This window comes from Acipenser ruthenus, chromosome 18, assembly GCF_902713425.1.
Source record: "Acipenser ruthenus chromosome 18, fAciRut3.2 maternal haplotype, whole genome shotgun sequence".
Lineage (NCBI taxonomy): Eukaryota > Metazoa > Chordata > Actinopteri > Acipenseriformes > Acipenseridae > Acipenser > Acipenser ruthenus.
In genome coordinates this window covers 28,244,485-28,263,911 of record NC_081206.1, presented here as the reverse complement: position 1 = coordinate 28,263,911, position 19,427 = coordinate 28,244,485, and the positions used below count along the sequence as shown (strand labels likewise).

Genomic DNA, 19,427 nt, shown 5'->3' with positions numbered 1-19,427 from the left:
TTCTGCTGTATGGAGAGTAAATCTTGATTTATTCTTTCACGTTTGGTATACAGCTGTATTCTTTGTTTTTCTTAAGATCCATTAGTAGTGTTGTCAAATTAGCTGCTTCAGTGCCATTGTTTTAACCTCTGCTCATATCAAAGATACAGACTACATGCTTTGACAGAATACTTTTTTAAAGTTGATTCACAGCTGTATCCTAGGATTCCATTAAAGGTGGTGACCAGTAAGCATTACACATTGGAGTGTCACATTTTAACATCTGGTCATATTAATGATAATCTTTCAGACAGTGTTCAATCATTCTGAAAAATAAAAACAATACATACAAAACAGAGAGATATATATTAACAAAATACTAAGCTCATAACATTTTGACAAGTTACATATCGCCCTAAAATCTAATGGGGCTGTTTTTATACTTCACATGTCCACCAAATAATATATTTGTGTCCGCACTTAAACCGGAAATGTGTCCATCTGTTTAAGGTTGTCGTGTTTGCGTCTGCTGCTTTGGTTCCGAGCATGATTTTGTTCCCATTGTAGTGTGTGAGACGCCATCGTCGTATACAGTCCCACCAGCTGCAAAAGATGCCGGGAGCGGACAAGGAGATGGAGCTTTCCGAGTGGATGGAAGCCTTCCTCTCGGAACTCAAACGCGGAGGTAGCGGGGCTGGGCCTCCGCCTGGATCAGGGGAAACTGCCCGAGATACAGCTTTCTTGCTTCGCAAAATAACTGCGCAAGCACGCTGGAACAGTGCAGGTAGGAACCGTATGGAGAAACACATAGGTCGGGTGCAGTATAGACTGTAAAACGAGGATATGAGGCCTTATCTGTATAAATTATTTTAAACCAGTATACTAAATGTTTACATCATAAGTTAAACAGCGTAACCTGTTTTTACATCAAAATCACTATTCAGTAAAATGTAGTAAATGGTTTAGGAATTGATAAAGAAATACAATGTTTGGTAGTGTCAAACAGGTTGTATCATCCCTGATCTAAATAACGATGGTGATGTGAGGCATCGACCGCTTTAGAAAGCCAATAGTACTAGTTGTAAAGAAATATGGTTGTGTTTCTTAACAAGAGGTACCGTTCTAAACTCTGATTATTTAATTAGGAGATTTAATGGATATCATACGTAAAGAAGGTAGGAGGATGACAGCGGCGCAGCCTTCGGAAACCACCGTGGGTAACATGGTGCGGAGAGTGTTGAAAATCATCAGAGAGGAGTATGTCAGGTGAGACGGGGATGAAGGGACAGGCTGAAGTTATGGAATATTATTAATCATTTCCGACTGCTGCTTTTTTGTGTATTCAAACGCCTGCAACCTGATGATGGAACAAACCCCGTAAAGGAACAGTATTTGTACAGCTTAGTAATGCGTATTATGTATGGTCTTTTATATGAAATGTTTAACTGCGGTTATTATTATTATTTGTTTATTTAGCAGACGCCTTTATCCAAGGCGACTTACAGAGACTAGGGTGTGTGAACTATGCATCAGCTGCAGAGTCACTTACAACTACGTCTCACCCGAAAGACGGAGCACAAGGAGGTTAAGGGACTTGCTCAGGGTCACACAGTGAGTCAGTGAGTGAGCCGGGATTTGTACCGGGGAGCTCCTGGTTACAAGCCCTTTTCTTTAACTACTGGACCACACAGCCTCCGATCTGTTCACGTTTCTGTGTTGTAGATCTGGTGGCAACAGTGAAGAGGCTGATCAGCAGGAATCCTTGCATAAGCTGCTGACATCTGGAGGACAGAGTGAGGATAACTTCAGACAGGCCTTCCCACCGCTCAGAGCCAATGTCATTGAAGCCATCAATGAGCTCTTAACAGAACTGGGTATGGTTATAGCCACGGCTAATTAATAATTAGTATTCTTGCAGCTACCATCATCTAGATTTTGAAAGAAACAACATTAAAAGGCAGGCACAGCTCACTCCCTTAGTGCCCAGTTCATTCAGGCTTCACACTGATAGTGTTCTGGGTTTTGCAGTGTTTCAGAAGTATGTTGTCTTCTGTGTGGAACAGATCTCCTCAGGACGTTCATTCTTATACAAGAAGCAGCCTGAATAAAAGTACTCCCTATGGGTCACCATCCAGGGGAGTCTCCTTAGTGCTTTATGCATTTGTTTATGTACTTTATTAATGAAAACCAAGTTCACGGTACTAAACAGTAATGTTAGGTGTTGTTTGACCTTGCAGATGTAATATGATCAAAACAGAGCATATTTACTTTTTAACTTTAATTGAGATTGTGGTTCTGCTTAGAATCATTCGTGGCTGCTCACTCCAAACCCTTTTTGTTCACTAGAGGGAACTACGGATAATATTGCAATGCAGGCACTGGAGCACATTCACTCCAATGAAGTCATCATGACCATCGGCCGCTCCCGTACGGTGGAGGAGTTCCTGGAGGTTGCAGCTCGAAAGAGGAAATTCCATGTTATAGTGGCAGAGTGTGCACCATTCTGTCAAGTAAGTTCTACTGCTGGAGTGATGTTTAAACAAAATAAACTTTCAAACACATACTGTACATTTGACACACTTTTTTGTTGTTGTTCTGTACAAATGCATCTTAGAAAAATGATATCTGTGCAAGAACATTAAATCCATATTTCCCCCCCCCAGCCACATAATTAATAAATACATTATACAGATGTTAAAGATGGGGTAGATGTATCTACTTGTATTAGTTGGGAGGTGGGTTTATTAATAATAATCACAATAATAATTCCTACAGAAGAAATATATTTCTTGATTTGAATTTAAATCTTTTTCTTTCCCCTAGGGCCATGAAATGGCAGCCAGATTAGCTAAAGCTGGCATTGAAACTACAGTAATTACAGATGCAGCAATATTTGCAGTAATGTCCCGAGTCAACAAGGTAAACACATCTCTTTATTTAGGATTTTTTTTTTTTTTTTGTTTGTTCATTTTCTTGACGTCAACAACATTTCTTGTTTTAGTTATTTGAAATAATTGATCATGATTGTATACAATTTACATTTTCATATAACATTTTATGCCAATATGTAAGAATTCTGTGTGTTTTAATTGTAATCTTGTCCTGTTAAACATTTTAAATTTTTTTATTTTCAGGTAATTATTGGCACTCAGACAGTCCTTGCAAATGGTGGATTAAGGGCAGTGAATGGTACCCACACTCTTGCTCTTGCAGCCAAACATCACTCTACTCCACTTATTGTCTGTGCTCCCATGTTTAAGCTATCACCACAGGTTGGTTTACTTTATAAATATGCCACACCATTTGATGTACAAGTTTGTTTATATCGCAGGGACATTTCAGACCCGAAGAACCCAGTTGCTAACAAGCAGAAAAGCATATCAAGAAAGGACAGCTTCGAGTTGCTTCCATAACAGGGATATTTTGATAAAAAAAAAAAAAAGTTTCCTGCATGATAAAATATAAGTCCTGGTACACTACTTCAATCAATTCAATACATCATCTTCATAGAAAAATCCCAAACCTCTCTTAGAGACCCTTACCGTTGAGAGCTGTTTGGATTTGGGGGATTTCTAACTGTTAATATACAAATATATCTCAGAATATTATCCCTGCATTGTTTGGAACAGTTTATTAAACTCCTAAATGCTGTCCATTTCTTTTTTTCAGTTTCCGAATGAAGAGGACACATTCCATAAGTTTGTTTCCCCGCAGGAGATCTTGTCTTTCACAGAAGGTAAATGTTACTGATGTTAAACCCATAAAATAACAAGGCTCAATATAGTAAAGATTCTTTAATGTCTGAGGAAACAAGTATATGGGGCATCCCTGGATGTATAATTAGAATACTAATATTTTCTTTTTTTCTTTTAGGTGAGATACTCTCAAAAGTGAACGTGCATAGTCCAGTTTTCGATTACGTTCCTCCAGAACTTATAACATTATTTATTTCTAATATCGGGGGAAATGCTCCTTCCTATATTTATAGACTGATGAGTGAACTTTACCACCCAGAAGATCACGAACTGTAATTTCTGAAACAGTCATAAATAAATAAAAAGACAATAAAATATACACTTTCTTAATGACTGAAATTAATTATTGAATACATTAAATTTTCAAGTAAGTTTAGGCACTACCTTAAATAAACAAAACAGTAACATTAGCATTTTATTAGAATTACATACATATAATAAATACAAATACTTTTAGATAAATTATAGCAGCTCAATCATTTACATCACAACACAAACCAGTTTAACTGGTTCACAGTTACATAAATACAGTATCAATCATTTGCATTGCTCATAAAAGGAGAAAATATGAAATAGATGTGCAATCACTGATCGCAAACACATCACTGCTTTCCATACAGTTCCCACGCTCGATGTAGCTTCCTCAGTTTCATTAGATTTGGTTTTGGAGGGTCCTGAAAAGAAAAAAAATTATTCAAAACGAATCAGCAGCCAATAGAAAGCATTGATCATCATGTCAATTATTAATTTATATTCTTTAAACCAGAGCTATCCAAACTTTGACTAAGAGTCAAATCTGATGACTAAGAAGTTCATACAACAATTTTTTTTTCTGAAACAAAACCAGTTCTTTGTCTGTCCCTGCACCTGCGCTGGACGTACCTGCTTTTCCATTTCTAAATGATCCAAGTCTACCAGAGGAAGCATTGAGGGTCTACCATGAGCACATTGGAAAGGCAGCTGACACACCGAAAGGGACTCAATTAATCTGCAGCACTCCTCCATACTCAGGCTGTCATTAAACTTGATAGCTCCTGTGAAATCAATATGAATACTGTCAATTCTATAATTACAGTCTCATTGTAGTCTATACCATGACATTAATTAACCTGCCATCAGTCATGTTCATATGCATTTCAGTTTAGCAAGACTGCTTTATAAAGTGTGTACATGGTTAATTTAATCACACTCAGAAATATGTTGTGAAACCAGAAATGTGCATCAAGTGATGGAAACATATCAACTTTATTTCACTGTATACAGTTGCATGTTAGCTTTGTATCACTGGCGATAAAGAAAAACATCTTTTGAAATGGAATATTCTTTCATTCAATGTCTTACCATGGCAGGCTTGGGAAGCTAGGACTTTGAGGACTGTCAGGGGCAGGGTCCCTCGCACCCGACCTGTTGATTGGATTAACTGAAACAAACAAAAAAACATTTCAAAACAAAAAACCCGAATCTTACATCTATTACATATGATATTAACAGAAGCAAAAAGTAACATGCAGTAAAAATGCTTTTTATCCATATAGTTGAAAAGAAAATAGATATTATAATTGACAAAATAATCACTATCGCTCACCGCTATCTGTTCTCGTAAATATTCCTGTAAAAGAAAAAAAGGAAATGTTAAATTGAGTCTCTGGTATAACTCAAGTCACAATCCTGCTTCAGGACATATCCACCAAAACCTCTAGCACATGTTATCGGGATACAATTACATCCAAAGTTCCTGCTGTTGAGACACTAGCATTGGCCTACAAATAAAAAAAAAAGCTAAAGATGAAGGTGTTCACCTCAACAATGGCTTTAGTGACAGTCTGTCTGCCCCGGCGAAGCTCGTTGGCTTCTCTTTCTATAAAACACACGGGCACTTTTCCAACTAAAATCTTTGAGTCCTCTCTTTCAGCAAACGTCATCTCCAGTGCCAGCTCTTTCAGGAAAGTCTGGCATGAACTGCAAATTAAAAAAAAAAAAAAAGCTGTCAGTAATAGCGATGTTACTAATTAAACTTCTACCGTTTTAACCTAAAACACACACAAAAAAAATATATTCCGTAAAAGAAAATTCCTGCATCAGTCTCTTAATTGTCAAACTGACCGCAACAGTCTCAGCTCCTCCTCAGTCACGTCGATCTCCAGTGGAGGACACACTGTGGAGGAACACAGCCTCTTCGGTCCTGAAGCTTCAGAGTGGGTTTCGTATGAATCTGCATAGGATAGAAATAAAACAGTCCCCTCATGTATTTTAACTGTTTTTGGTTTCAGGCTGGAACAGTTTATTCATACATCTTCACACAGTGTTTCCTGTTTAGGTGATTTACCTAGAACAGTATATATGCCAGTATGTAAAAGAAAAAAAAAAACAAAAAAAAAACATAATCAACAATATACCTGTTACAAGCTTTTCAAGTCTGACTCTTTCATGAGCTGCATGCTGATCCACCAAGACCAGGAGGTTGCCCTCTGGGAAAACATCAAGAGAATGTATTGTTACGCTTCATAATACGAGTTCAAATACATTCTTAATAAATGGTTGTGTTTGTTTAGTATATAACATCATGAACATGCATTCAAAAACACACAGCCTGTTTATATTGTTTGTTTTCTATTTCCTTATGTACCCCCACTGGGCTTTTTACACACAGGTGGGTGCTGGGAAGTTACATCTTAAAAGAAACCTTTATTTTAACAGTAAAGTACCTTTATCTGTGTCCTCTCGAGATCTTGTGTTAATCAGACAGGCAATGAATTTATTATCCACTTGCTGAACAACCTATACAGTAAAAGAAAAGCGCAGTTACAGGACCTACTCAAACAGGAGCTTTTTTCAGTACAGCATGTGTAAAGATTGTCTTACCTCCATGGAATTGATCATTTCCTTGGTGAAGCGATAGGGGTAGAGAATGTTGTGGATCTTCACAGCCAAACTTTCAGCCTGCCCACTGCTCACATCGAGAGCAACCTTTTAACAAAAAAACAAAACAAATGCGCCGTAGCGGTTTTTAGGTAGAGAAACAATTAACCAATTCATTACTGAGTGCGTAACCGCAACCTGCAGTTTTGATCAAAGGCACAGAAACTCACGTCAACTATCAAATGCATACTGTCCTGGGTCTTATAGCTCAACCTGACCCTTACGAAAGGGTTCCAGAATCAATTTCAATCTTCATAGAGAAATTGGTATATCTGACATACAAATACACATGGGTGGAATTTTCACGCCACAGATATCTTAAATGGAGTTTTTGAAGAGATTATTATACCTTTAAAGAAAACTGACTGTAGTTGACTGCTTACCTCGGGATGTCGAACAAACACTGGGTTCTCCCACTCAGAAAGCAGAGTACGGACAGACTCAGCGGCTTCAGAATCATCTACATTAAAAAATAACAATGACAAGTCTGCAGAAGGAAACATCTGTAATGTTAGAGGTATTTTGCGTGTGATTTATGCCTCACCTCTGCTTTCCTGCCCTGAGCTAGCTCTCTCTACCCTTGGTCTTGGAAGAAAAGGGATTATTGCCTCTATCTGAAAGGGGTAACACCTATACTCGAATCCTAAAGATGAAAGACACGTATGACGGATTGCAAGACATAGGTATGTAGGACTACCTACATTTTAATTACAGTTCTCAGACTAACATTTACAAAATTTCTAAATCATGATACATTCGTACTGGCTATTTTCTTTCTAACAGTATCCAATGTGTTTCTCATTCTCTTCCATTTTTCTTGCACAACTAAACAAGTCACAAAAGTTTTACCAATCTGGGTAAGAGTGTCATTTTTAAGGTATTTTTTTGTCATAAAGTACTTTTTCCTAAATGATGTGCTTACCTTTTTCAGAGACGACATTCACTGCCATTGTGGTTATGTCTGTGGTACAGATCGCTTGGGTCTCTTTTTCTGGGGGAGCCACATATTTGCTGAGTCCAGTCACTGTGTTTATGTAAGCCATCCTTCCCACAGACACATCAAAGTGCTCTACCCAATTAGAGGAACTCTGTGTGGTACTTGGGATTTCCTTCCTTTTCGATGCATCCTCGAACCTGGCCTTACAAGTGGCAAGATCACTGCATTCGTTCACTTTTTTTGGACTGCCAAGAATAGCTTTAGAAGAAATCTCTTTGTCATCATTGCAGTAATGACACTGAGCTGCGCCATCTGACTGGCTGGGAGCAATCAATGCACATCCTTTGTACCCAGTATCAGGATGCAAATATGTCGCACTTATTACGATGCCTTCTTTTTGGTTGCCTTCAAAGTCTACAGTTTGTTCAATGTTATTCTCTCCACTCTCACATCCCTTCAAACAATTATTAGTTACGTGGTTTTTTTTATTGGATGGCATTTTGGAGGGTGTTTCTGCATTGCTGTTATTACTATGCATAAGCCGGAGATCTCCACTATCCTTCTGGGCACCACTGACACTAATGTCTCCCACAGGCTGCACCTTGGTATTGTTCTTCTGATAACCCTTCAACTTCGACAGTTTTGTAGCAAGGGACCCGTCTGGCTTGCTGGTATTTAGTGATGCTTTCTTTATTTGCGTGTAATCAGAAAGAGTAATGGCATTCTCTTCTTTAGTGTAATCATTCCTTTCCCAGTTCTTTGAAGAGTTATTAGATCTACTACAGCTGTCCTCTTCATTACTAGTGGAGGCATCTCGCTTTGCTTCAGCAGGATTACTGTCAGCTGCTGTACTTAAATTGTTGTTACTATCTTGACAGGAGTATTGAACTGCATAAGGACACGTTTTTCCATACATCCTTCTAAACCTATCCAAGGATCCTATTCTCACAGGCAGGGACAGTTTGCTGCGTTGTTTGGTTTGGGATCCTGTGGATAACCCAACCATTGTGTCCATAGAACCTTTGAAATCCTCCACTGTTTTTAAAATGTTAGATAATGTAATCTTCTGGTTTGACTCATCTGATTGTTTATTACTATCTACACAGTTGCTAAATGTATCCCCTCTGGAACTGAAAAGTGTCCTCCAGTCTTCACTGGTAGATTGCTTTACGTGCTGCATAGTTAATGTACAACATTGCTGCTTAAGCAGAAATGTGTTTTGTTCCAGGTTGTGCTGCTTTTCTTTAAATATATCCTGGGCACTAACAGGACCACGGTGACAAAACCTCACCAGCCCCTCATGGTTTTTATTCTCATTTTCATTCCTTACTGGTATCACATGATGTATGAAACCTGTTGTACCCAGTTTTGGCCTCACTGATTCTGTGTTAATTGCTTTGTCTGTTTGTGGAGCTGGGTTGTGCTTCTTGAGTTGTATTACCTCACTCTGTGTGCAGGCTGTGCTTCCCTCTACATGTATTACCTCACTCTGTGTGCAGGCTGTGCTACCCTCTGCACGTATTACCTCACTCTGTGTGCACACTGTGCTACCCTCTGCACGTATTACCTCACTCTGTGTGCAGGCTGTGCTACCCTCTGCACGTATTACCTCACTCTGTGTGCACACTGTGCTACCCTCTGCACGTATTACCTCACTCTGTGTGCAGGCTGTGCTACCCTCTACATGTATTACCTCACTCTGTGTGCAGGCTGTCCTACCATCTACATGTATTACCTCACTCTGTGTGCAGGCTGTCCTACCATCTACATGTATTACCTCACTCTGTGTGCAGGCTGTGTTACCCTCTACATGTATTACCTCACTCTGTGTGCAGGCTGTGCTACCCTCTGCATGTATTACCTCACTCTGTGTGCAGGCTGTGCTACCCTCTACATGAAGGGCAGGATCAAGGTCTATGTTTTTCTCAGTTTCTATGTTATTGTCCATCAGTATGCTGTCCTGGCTTTCAAACTGTTTCAGTGTATCTTCAGAGCTTTCTATACACAGATTTGTTTTCAATTTGGTCACGCTATTGCACTCTTCAAAACAGTTATTCTTGACATCTGAAGTTACACAAAGTCCTGAGATTTCTGACGCTTTAGCAGGCTGATTTTTATTGGTCTCTTTTTCTAAACTTTGCACATTTGAAGCCGATGAGCTGTTGTCATCTGTGACGGCAGACCTGGAGTTTGTTCTATCCCGAAGTAAAGGAATCTTTTCCTTTAAATCGCTACTACTGGCCACATTTTCATTACCGTTACTTCCACTTACATTAGAAGCAAATACTAGTGGCCTATGAACAGCTTTAGATCTCAGTGTTTTTATATCGTAAGGTTCTATAATGTTCTCACATGCAGACTTACAACTTCCCACTATATCGTTTTCCTTGCAAGCATTGCTATTGGCGCTGGTGGCTTGCATTGTAAGGTTGCCTTCCTCTATAAACTCCTGTATGTCATCACTTGAAATCTCAGCCACCAAATTCTCCCTGGTCAGGAATTTCCTGACTCCTTCCTCGACACAGACCAACACGCCATCCCAGTCTCTAAACTCAATTAAGGTTTTTGCAGGTTCAATGCATACATCATACTCTGAGTAATGGCATTTAATATTAATAACATACACCCCCTGCAACTCTGAACTAGCCCTGTGCCTAGAGGGACTTGCAGGAGTAGTGACCATTTTTTGGCTGTCTTTCTGCTTGCAGACAACACTCACTTTCTTCAATAAAATATTTATTAATTTATGAAGCCTGGTTTTTAAAACCAGTCGACTGTTTACATATAAAAACTGCATGCTGCTGTTATAGTGACCCTCACGACTGATATAGCCACTCATTTCAAATTGCTTGTAGGAATAGCTGATCTCTCTAAGTTTTTGAGATTTTCCCAGTCCATAAATTTGGTTAAACCTGTAATAACTGCTTTTTGATTTGGACAGCTGGACTATCATTGATCCAGTGGAATCATTTTTCAATGTGAACGAAACAGAGGGATGCATAAGAGAGATTGCTTCTATCCTCTGCCTTATCCGTTCACATTCCAGAATCGAATTCATGTTTTTTCTCCGCACCGGCAAGTTGTAAAACAAATTGCAGATCACCACTGTCGTGCCTGAGCTTGGTCTGGTGGTTTCAGCCTCATAGACATCCAACGGCTTGCCATCCTTAAAGACTTTACCAAAGGTTTGAGCAGACCTGCTGGTTCTGGATGAAATTTCCACCAGGTTAGCCACATTAGCTATGCTTGCAATAGCCTCCCCTCTGAAACCATAAAACCTCAGGTTTTCCAGATCTTCTACAGTACTGCACTTGCTTGTAAAATACCGGTTTCCCACACTCTCCATGTCCTCCCTGTCCATACCGAAACCACTGTCCAAAACTTGGATTTTGCAAGCCTCGACATCCACCCTGACAGCCACGCAAGTTGCAGCAGCATCAATGCTGTTCAGGAGAAGCTCCTCCACACACTGGGTCAATGAGAAGATGGCAATGCCAGATCGGAGTTTTGCCTGCACTTCCTTTGATAAGCACTTTATCATTATGTTTCCAGATTTGGTGTAAATGTAATAATTGTATTTTGTTTTAAGTGTTGCAGCATTAGCGCCTTCAATTAAATTATATTTTAATTTAATAAACACCAGCGCTTGACGTGTTTCATTTGCTTAGCATTTTTGTTAAATGTGTATCTACTGTTTTATCTAACAAGCTCAATTGCAACTCATTCCATGGATTTGTGACATTTGAGCATGCTTTATGTTTACACTGAAATAAAAAGTACTGTACTTTTAGCTTTTTCACTACGTGTAATGAAATGCTCCGCTTTATTTATCACTGAATTTCAAAAATACAACAAAGTCGCACTTCTGAGAATTTCTGCAGCTACAAGTTTTGCATGAAAACAAATTAACTTATGATAATCGATATGCAAACTGTTGTTGTTTGTGCATGTTTTCCTTAGCCAGACAATAATGTTGAAACTACCGGTGAAACATTTCTTACGTTTAGTGTTTCGTAAAGGTAAAATGGTCTGCTAACAATTCCAGATTTTGTCTTTGTTTCTGTCAGGTCTCAAAATGCAAAAATAGTAAATGATACTTCTTAATTTTAAAATGTCATTCAACGCCTTACTTGTAGGAGAAAATGATCCTGTAATCGTCTTTCTCCCTGCGTCTCCTCCAAATCCTTTAAATTTACGAACATTCTGGTTACTATGGAAATGTACGAACTTAACGTTCAGTGCAGTGCAAGACAGCAGTTTTGTTTTGTTTTTCTCGCTTGTTTAATCTTTGCTGATATAATGTACTGCATTACTTGACACAGAAACTAGCTTCTTGCCACTTCCACATGTAATCTAACACCCGGGCAAGCCGTGTACTGCCTCCTACAGGCTGGAAGACTAACGTTGTCATTGCAAACCACCTCATGATGAACAGGTTTACATGGACAACAAATGCCTGTTCAAAAATACTGGTTATCTCTTAATATTTTATCGAAGCAAAACATTGTCGCTAAAATACTTCTTGAATCTCGTTAACTGTGTGAAATCGCAAGGATTTTTTAAGTCATATTGCTGTATCTTCTATTGATTATATAATTCTGTATACAAAGTGTGTTGATGCGAGACTGCTGAGACAATTGCTATGAAATAACTATTGTAGACTGTTTATCGTCTATGTATGACTTTCAATACATTTAACTTTATAAAAAAAAAAAAAAAAAACATAATCATATCCTTTCTTTCTATGAACCCAACTGGAAGAAGGTCGTTTCATCTGAATATATGACACATATTCATGAACAAATATATCAAGCATTTTTATTATGGTAACCACATGACAATCACAGCAAACAAAAACTCCTTCATTTGCATCATATTCTTCCCGTCACACTGTTAAGCTTTTGTAAAATAAATAAATAAAATAATACATTAATAAAGTAACAATAATAAAAGTAAACACATTTTCACAATTGTATCAATACAAGTTTTAGAATAATTGTCAAATTTCACTAGTTGTTAACTAGATCTTTACAAAAATAATAATTCTAAACTTTCTTTTGTTTATTAATTCTGAAATCAGAGTGTTCCAGACTCTCTATTTCCTTCTCATTGCTGAACTCCGCTTTGGTGATTTTGGACTTGGGACTACCCTTGTTCCGCAGCCAGTCCTGCATTTCCTTCACCTTGCTTCCTGGACCCTGGAGTTGACCTCGAATTGTTCCCTGCTCTGTGTTCAGGACCCAGCCAACCAAACCCAGTCTTTTCCCTTCAGCCTGCAAATAAATCCAGTTCAATACAATCCACATTCTGTATGAAGCATAAACCACAAAATACAACATTCTGAACAGTGTGTGGAATAAAAATAAATATATAAAATAAACCTGCATTTCGATGCACTGCTATTAAAAGAATTTACACTGATGCTATTGAAAGTTGAAAAAAATGTAACAAGCTGGTGTGAACAGGTATGAGCAATATTGAATGCACATGACATGAATACATTTTAAATAGATTCTCCTTGTCCATCTGAAGGGAACATACTGAATTACCATTCATTTGAACTCGGATAGAATTGTTAATTTAATAATAAAAAACAAGCAACTTTATTGTGTAGTATGTAACACATACAGAATGCAAAACTGGGTACCTGAGTGTACTTTCGGAAAAACACACCCTGCACTCTCCCAAAAATCTCATACTCAACCGAAATCAGCTCTTCTTTCTCAGCCACGGCCAGTACCTGAATTATAAATATACAAATAAATGGAAACGTATAATTGAAGTCAGTTATGCAAGACCAGGCGATTAAAATGCAAACGTAATGTATTTTAGCCAGGCAAGGCATTTTATTAAGGGGTTACCTATGACATGTATTGTCAAAATACTCTCACCCCAGCAGTATTTTGTAAATAAAAAATAAAACACTTTCTCCAAAAAATAACTGGTGTATCTTTTCTCTGTGTGTATTTCATTCAATTATGACGTCAATTAAAAACCTACAGAAGCAAGCCCAGCAGCTGGCCTGGTAACCAGCTTTGTTGAAATCCGCTCACAAGAAGTCACTGGCTCGCCAGGAACGCAACTTTACTGAATAATGTGATGACAATGTTACACTTACATTATTTAAAAACAGTACAGTAGCCAACAAAACATTGAATACCAAGCGGATAACCCCCTTGTGACCTTTTTTAAACTGCAAATGGGATCAAAATGAAACCCCAAAAGTATGGTACTCACCTGCTTTACTAAATATACTAAAAGATTGTGTAAATAAGTGACTTATACGTTTATCAAAACCGAAGACCCACATAAGTAGGGGCCTACCTAATTCGCGATTTCGCGGATTTCGTGGAAATCGTGAAATTGAGGGGTCCCCGCGAAATTCACCTCTTAGGGGCCAATGCATACAAACAAGTACGGAGAGGAAAAAAAAAAAAAAAAAAACTTGTTTAAATGAACTACTGCACAACGCTAGTGACACAAACTACGTATCTTCCTTCTGTAAATGGCCCATTTTTATTCCTTCGCCGTCCCGTGTGCACTGCACTTAAGCAAAAAACAAACAAAAAACGTCCACAAGTAACATTTACAAAATAAATTCTCCAAAGCAGTTAACGTTCTTGTTTACTATTCAAATGACAACGTTTTAATCAGCCTATCGGTGCGTCTTTACTGCTTTTATGTGATCTGTAGTACTGTGCAGTAGGGGGGGGGGGGGGGGGGCAATGTTGGTGCTGCATTGTTTTCATTTAGGTTGCTAAAATCTAGTTTTCAGCATTGGAGGTAAAATAGTAGAAATGGACGACAAAGAAAGCAAACTATATTTCGGCTGATGATCGTTTCAAGATATTTCCCAAATAAACTACATGCAGACTGAGGTAATTGTTTTCCATATCTTAATATTTGGAGAAAATACGATCGATCGCTATTTAGCTTCAGAGTCACACATTAAACAAAAGGCTACTACAGAGGCTACTGAACACAACGTAAAATAAACAGCTTTCAGAAACCAAACTGCAAAGTCAGCCCAGACAAGAAGTATTCCTGTCTGCTAGTTAAATCAGTACTAAAACGATCCAGCACAGCCACCTCGCTTCAACCTGCTGTTTACAGTTGGAATTTTAGACCCGAATAGCCACGTCTTCTTTGTTTTGACTCGTTACTAATAAAATAAATTATTGGATGGGACAAATAACATGACAACGAACGTGCTGCATACATTGATTTTATTAAAGTATGCCAGATGCCCTTGTGTAACCGAGTTTTTGGGCTGTTTCTAATCGATTTCCAATTCTGTATAACTTGGCAAAGCTTTGCCTTATACTTCCAACCAATTCAGTGGATGCAGACGTGCAGTCTCAATGTATGGCAAGTCAACTGCAGGGGGATGCTGCATACTCGCCTTTAACAAATGCCAGCACTCTGTTATAGTAAGGAAGCAAGTACCACTATTTTTAGGCTTTATAGTGTTCTGAAATAATGTCTACTTAGGTTTATTTAATGTTTAAACATGTCCGCGAAATCCTAATTTTATTCCGCAACATACCCGTGAAAAATACGTAAATTTACCGCGATTTAAGTAGACCCCTACACATTAACCGTGAGCTGCCGGTACATCCGTGGACTGCGGCACGCTTCTGCTCGCTGAAGGCTTCGAGTAAACCTCAACGCGTCGCCGAGGATTTGGGTTTTTTGTTTCTAGGCAACGCCTGTCAACAAACGCTGCTGTAAACGACTGGAGAAAATTCAGATGCAGTATCAGGAAAAGAAAGGGGATAAAGAGGACTGCGGCTGCACGGTCCCTATAGAGCGGTGTAACAGAAAACCATCTTGAAACTAGCAAGCAACTTTTAGGAAAGCAGAATGAAGCCAGCATGCACTTAAAACAGTGCAAATATTTTACCGAAGTGTACTACAGAAAAACAGCATTGAAAACAGGTACGTTAATCCTTCGCAGATTCCACCACACACGTAAAAATTAGTTTTGTTTCGAAGGACAGAGATACGTGAAGGTCCAAGGTAACTTAAGTGAAACAAACACACAGTAATTCATTTTTTTTGTTGTTGTTGTATAAACTAACTTTAAAAAAGTAAAAAACGTATACTATGACACGTTGAGTTTTTATTTTATTTTATTTTTATTTTTTATTCTTTCTGTGCGCAATTCATTAATGAATCGAACACAGTCAGTTAAAAATACAGCCAGGGATAACACATATTGCAATGAACTATTTTAACTATGGAACTTTAGCATAGATAATACCTGTATGATACTAATGTAATTTATACTGTATGTAACACTTTAAATTAGGGCCTATACTAATGTTACTTTTATAGAAAAATATACCTTTTTATGTATTGTTTTTAAATCAAGTATATATATATATATATATATATATATATATATATATATATATATATATATATATATATACACACACACACACACACATCACACACACAGATGTAGTTAGTACTTGAGGGTTAATGATGCTGACGTAACAAGATCAAAACACAATACAAGTTTACTCTCGTATTGTTTTAAGGGGTATTTCTGTGTCGCGTGTACTGTAGTGAAATGTAAACTACAGATTCGTCACAAAGTGGAAACTTCATACCCTGACTGAAATATCGCACCGCTCGTGTTCTCCCTGGCTCGTGTTCTCAGCTTCATAGTCACGTTGCATTCAGTTTTTACTGAGCCCAGGAAATAAATAAGCAGGAAGGACAGATATTATTCACAACCACCAAACATGTGGGGCTGACAATGACATAGTCAACATAACTGTTTAAACACAGATATAATTTAATGTTGAGTGTTTTACTGTATCTTTTCAATGTCTGTAAATATTTAACCTGCATAACTAGAGATTAAACACTTTTCCAAGGATTTCCTGTAAAACATGCAGAACACACATCTTCAAGTACTCATTTACTAATAGTTACTTTATATCTATGCATTTAATGCTACAGTATTTCTGTAAAAATATTTCAGTTTTAAACAAAATAGTAATGCTTTATTCATATATGCAATTAAATGTTATAATTATGATTCACACAATTTATTTCTCTTTCTAGGATATATTGGGAGGGAAAAAAAAAACTGAATGGCTCACCTGAAAATGGCACCATACTCTCAAATTGGCAGTCTGCCTGCCGGTGACAAAAACCTTTCTAAACTCCCATCACTGGGGCTTAGAGTGCTACACACATCTAAGGCTCTGTCTAAACTTGAACTGATGAAAAACAATTTTCAACAGAAACAATTAGAAGAAAAAGAACAAAAACTGATTGCTATGCATAACCAACAACAGCAAGCTGCTCTCTGTAAAGTGAGACACACTTTCCAACCTCAAACTTATTCTGCAGCACACAGGAGAGTAAGTAGCCAGCCAGGTGTTACCCAGCACAGAGGCTACAATTCTGCAGGGGGTAGATGCAACCCTTCAAACCTGCTTGATCAGGAACCTGCTTCCACTGCACCTTCCAAGAAAACTACTGGGGTGGACAGAGCTTACCCGCTAAAACCAGTTTACTACAGGAAAGCAGTTAGTCTCAATGACGTATTCAGAGCTGGAGATGCCAAGTCCCAGAAGCCTATGCAGCCAACAAGAAATTCACCATTCAAGCCTTCTCCACCTGCAGATGCTCGTGTAAGATCCAACCCGAGGACTGGAAGGTATTCTGGAGTCCATAACCTTGAGTATATGACACCGTCCCCAGCTACTGTAAACCGGTTGAGAGGAACAGCCACCAGGTCAAAGACAGGAGGGCAGCAGCGTTTACAGGGAGAGAAAAGCAGCCCAGATGAGGAAGAGTGGTACCTACAGGAAGAGATCAGAAAGAAAGAGGCCGTCCTCCGAGAGAAGCTCAGGAGAACAGAAGAAGAGCTGCGGAGGATTCAGAGGGAGAGGGAGCTTGTGGAGGAAAGGAAAGAAAGAGAAAAGCAGGGCCAAAGAGGAAGAGCACAGGTAAAATACCATTCAGCCTATTCAACAGGAGATGAATCTAGCAGCAGCAGTGACAGTGCTCTTACAGGCCCTTATAGAGTCTCAGAAGGGTCTGATGATGAGGAGCTGATGATCAACATAAGAAGAAAAATCCAAGTTAATCAACGGAAAGCAAAAGACACTGCCCATGTCTCATATCCAGCTGAAAATAACAGTCACATGAGACCACACTCTCACTCCAATGAGTCCCGCTCAGAAAAACTTAAAAGAGTCTCTAGCAATTACATATTAAGGGAAATCAATGAGTCTCCCAACCGTTATAGCACATATGTTAAACAACAAGGCAAACACTTCTTAACTGAAGAAAACGTCTCTTATCACAACATGTCAGTTCCAGAAACTAGCTTTGCCAATCATACTGGACATTTTAAGGAAGAACCACCAGCAGAAAATGCTGATTTAACCACAAGCAGTGGTAGGCACTCTAATCTTTATGAAGACAAACAAAATGAGGATGGCCAGCATGATGCAAGGTCCCAGCTGGTAGTCTGTACATCCTGTAACCGAAAATTTGCTGCAGACAGACTGGAAAGGCACAGCAAGATCTGTGAAAAGATGCAGAATTCAACACGGAAAGTTTTTGACTCCACCAAGCACAGAGCCAAGGGGACTGACCTGGAGCAATACATCAACAGAAGGAGCAAAAATACTTCACCCCAGGTATGAACAAAAATGTACATTTATAATTCTTATTATTATGATATGCGATTGACAGAGCATTACCTGCACATTTTCCATTTACCAGCAAGCCGCCAAAAGGTTATTTTTTTAATGATGCAGAATAATAGAAATAATAAAAAAAATAAAAAAATAAAAAAAATACTGCAAAGGATGGTAAATGATGCACAACAGGTAGATTTCATTAGTTTAAATGTTGGGTATCGTTCTGACAAATATAATTCCCCTGCCGTTCACGTTGCTCTCAATGTTGTTTGGAATTTTTAGCCAAAGAAGAACACCTGGAGACATAAGCATGAAACGTTTATTCGCAACATTCAGCAAGCCAGACTGGTGCAGGACGTGATCGCTAAAGGTGGGAAAGCGTCTGACCTGCCTCCACCACTGCCTGACGAGAATCCAGACTACGTTTCCTGCCCACACTGCGCTCGTCGTTTTGCCCCAAGGGTAGCAGAGAGACACATTCCAAAATGTGAGAATATCAAGAGCAGACCACCTCCACCGAGAAGAACGTGATAACATTGGAGAGACACCAGAGGACTGTTCACAGTGGGGGGGGAAAAGTACAGTTGTTTTCTGTAACTTTAAGAACGAGCCACCTGCCTATGCTTTTCAGTATGCTTTATTTTATGGAACCCATTTCTAAAGTTAACAATATGTTTTACACAGTCGTCACTGTAAAGAATCTAATTTTATAAAACTAATCAAGTGTTTGTTTGTTTGTTTATTTGTTATGACCAGAGCATCATGATGACAAGCCACAGATCTCAAGAAGGCTCTTTAGAAAAAAATGTGTATAGCTTATTAATATATATTATATTATATATATAACATTTAACTACAATTATTAAACATGTTTTCTTATGTGATTTTTTAAAAGCATTACATATGCGATTATACTTTTATGAAAAGTTACTGATGAGTTTTCAAATAAATTTACAGGGTGCGGTAAAAGTTCTGCAACACAGGGATTGTTACTTGTGTACACAATTCCCAAATTGTCGTTTAGCAGAACAAACAGAACGCAATCCAGAAAAGGAAGGTGGAACATTTAGCAAAACAAGTCTGTTTCTGTCAGCTCTCACAGAATCATGCCTTTAGCTGTCCAACTTTTGGCCAACTCTTTAATAAAACTATGATGTGGTGCTA

At 38.4% G+C, this 19,427-nt stretch overlaps 4 protein-coding genes across 6 annotated transcripts; 2 read left to right on the top strand and 2 right to left on the bottom strand.

Moving 5' to 3' along the window:
* Window positions 1-495: 495 nt before the first annotated feature.
* On the top strand, window positions 496-4,053 carry LOC117421798 (translation initiation factor eIF-2B subunit beta). The gene is made up of 8 exons (XM_034036168.3): window positions 496-763; window positions 1,125-1,245; window positions 1,702-1,853; window positions 2,326-2,489; window positions 2,803-2,898; window positions 3,114-3,251; window positions 3,649-3,715; window positions 3,853-4,053. The coding sequence occupies exons 1-8, from the start codon at window positions 592-594 to the stop codon at window positions 4,008-4,010; spliced, it is 1,068 nt and encodes a 355-aa protein (XP_033892059.2). The 5' UTR covers window positions 496-591; the 3' UTR covers window positions 4,011-4,053.
* Window positions 4,054-4,136: 83 nt separating this feature from the next.
* Window positions 4,137-12,010, bottom strand: LOC117421800 (DNA mismatch repair protein Mlh3-like). Of its 3 annotated transcripts, XM_058991819.1 has the most exons (12): window positions 7,576-12,009; window positions 7,198-7,296; window positions 7,037-7,113; window positions 6,597-6,701; window positions 6,440-6,512; window positions 6,131-6,202; window positions 5,838-5,946; window positions 5,534-5,693; window positions 5,320-5,343; window positions 5,076-5,154; window positions 4,617-4,768; window positions 4,137-4,408 (listed from the first exon to the last, which is right to left on the bottom strand). In XM_058991819.1, exons 1-12 carry the CDS (start codon window positions 11,129-11,131, stop codon window positions 4,337-4,339), a joined length of 4,578 nt encoding a protein of 1,525 aa, XP_058847802.1. In that variant the 5' UTR covers window positions 11,132-12,009; the 3' UTR covers window positions 4,137-4,336. The 3 variants fall into 3 exon arrangements, with proteins under 3 accessions (XP_058847802.1, XP_058847803.1, XP_058847804.1); XM_058991820.1 differs by lacking the exon at window positions 7,198-7,296; XM_058991821.1 differs by lacking the exons at window positions 4,137-4,408; window positions 5,534-5,693; window positions 5,838-5,946; ... (3 more) ...; window positions 7,037-7,113; window positions 7,198-7,296 and having other exon boundaries at window positions 4,622-4,768; window positions 7,576-12,010.
* A 414-nt stretch (window positions 12,011-12,424) lies between these two features.
* Window positions 12,425-16,277, bottom strand: LOC131698715 (acylphosphatase-1-like). The gene is made up of 3 exons (XM_058992182.1): window positions 16,209-16,277; window positions 13,238-13,330; window positions 12,425-12,863 (listed from the first exon to the last, which is right to left on the bottom strand). The coding sequence occupies exons 1-3, from the start codon at window positions 16,275-16,277 to the stop codon at window positions 12,636-12,638; spliced, it is 390 nt and encodes a 129-aa protein (XP_058848165.1). The 3' UTR covers window positions 12,425-12,635.
* On the top strand, window positions 15,179-19,419 carry LOC117421797 (zinc finger C2HC domain-containing protein 1C-like). The gene is made up of 3 exons (XM_058991818.1): window positions 15,179-15,528; window positions 16,669-18,260; window positions 18,546-19,419. Exons 2-3 carry the CDS (start codon window positions 16,698-16,700, stop codon window positions 18,792-18,794), a joined length of 1,812 nt encoding a protein of 603 aa, XP_058847801.1. The 5' UTR covers window positions 15,179-15,528; window positions 16,669-16,697; the 3' UTR covers window positions 18,795-19,419.
* The last annotated feature ends 8 nt before the right edge of the window (window positions 19,420-19,427 follow it).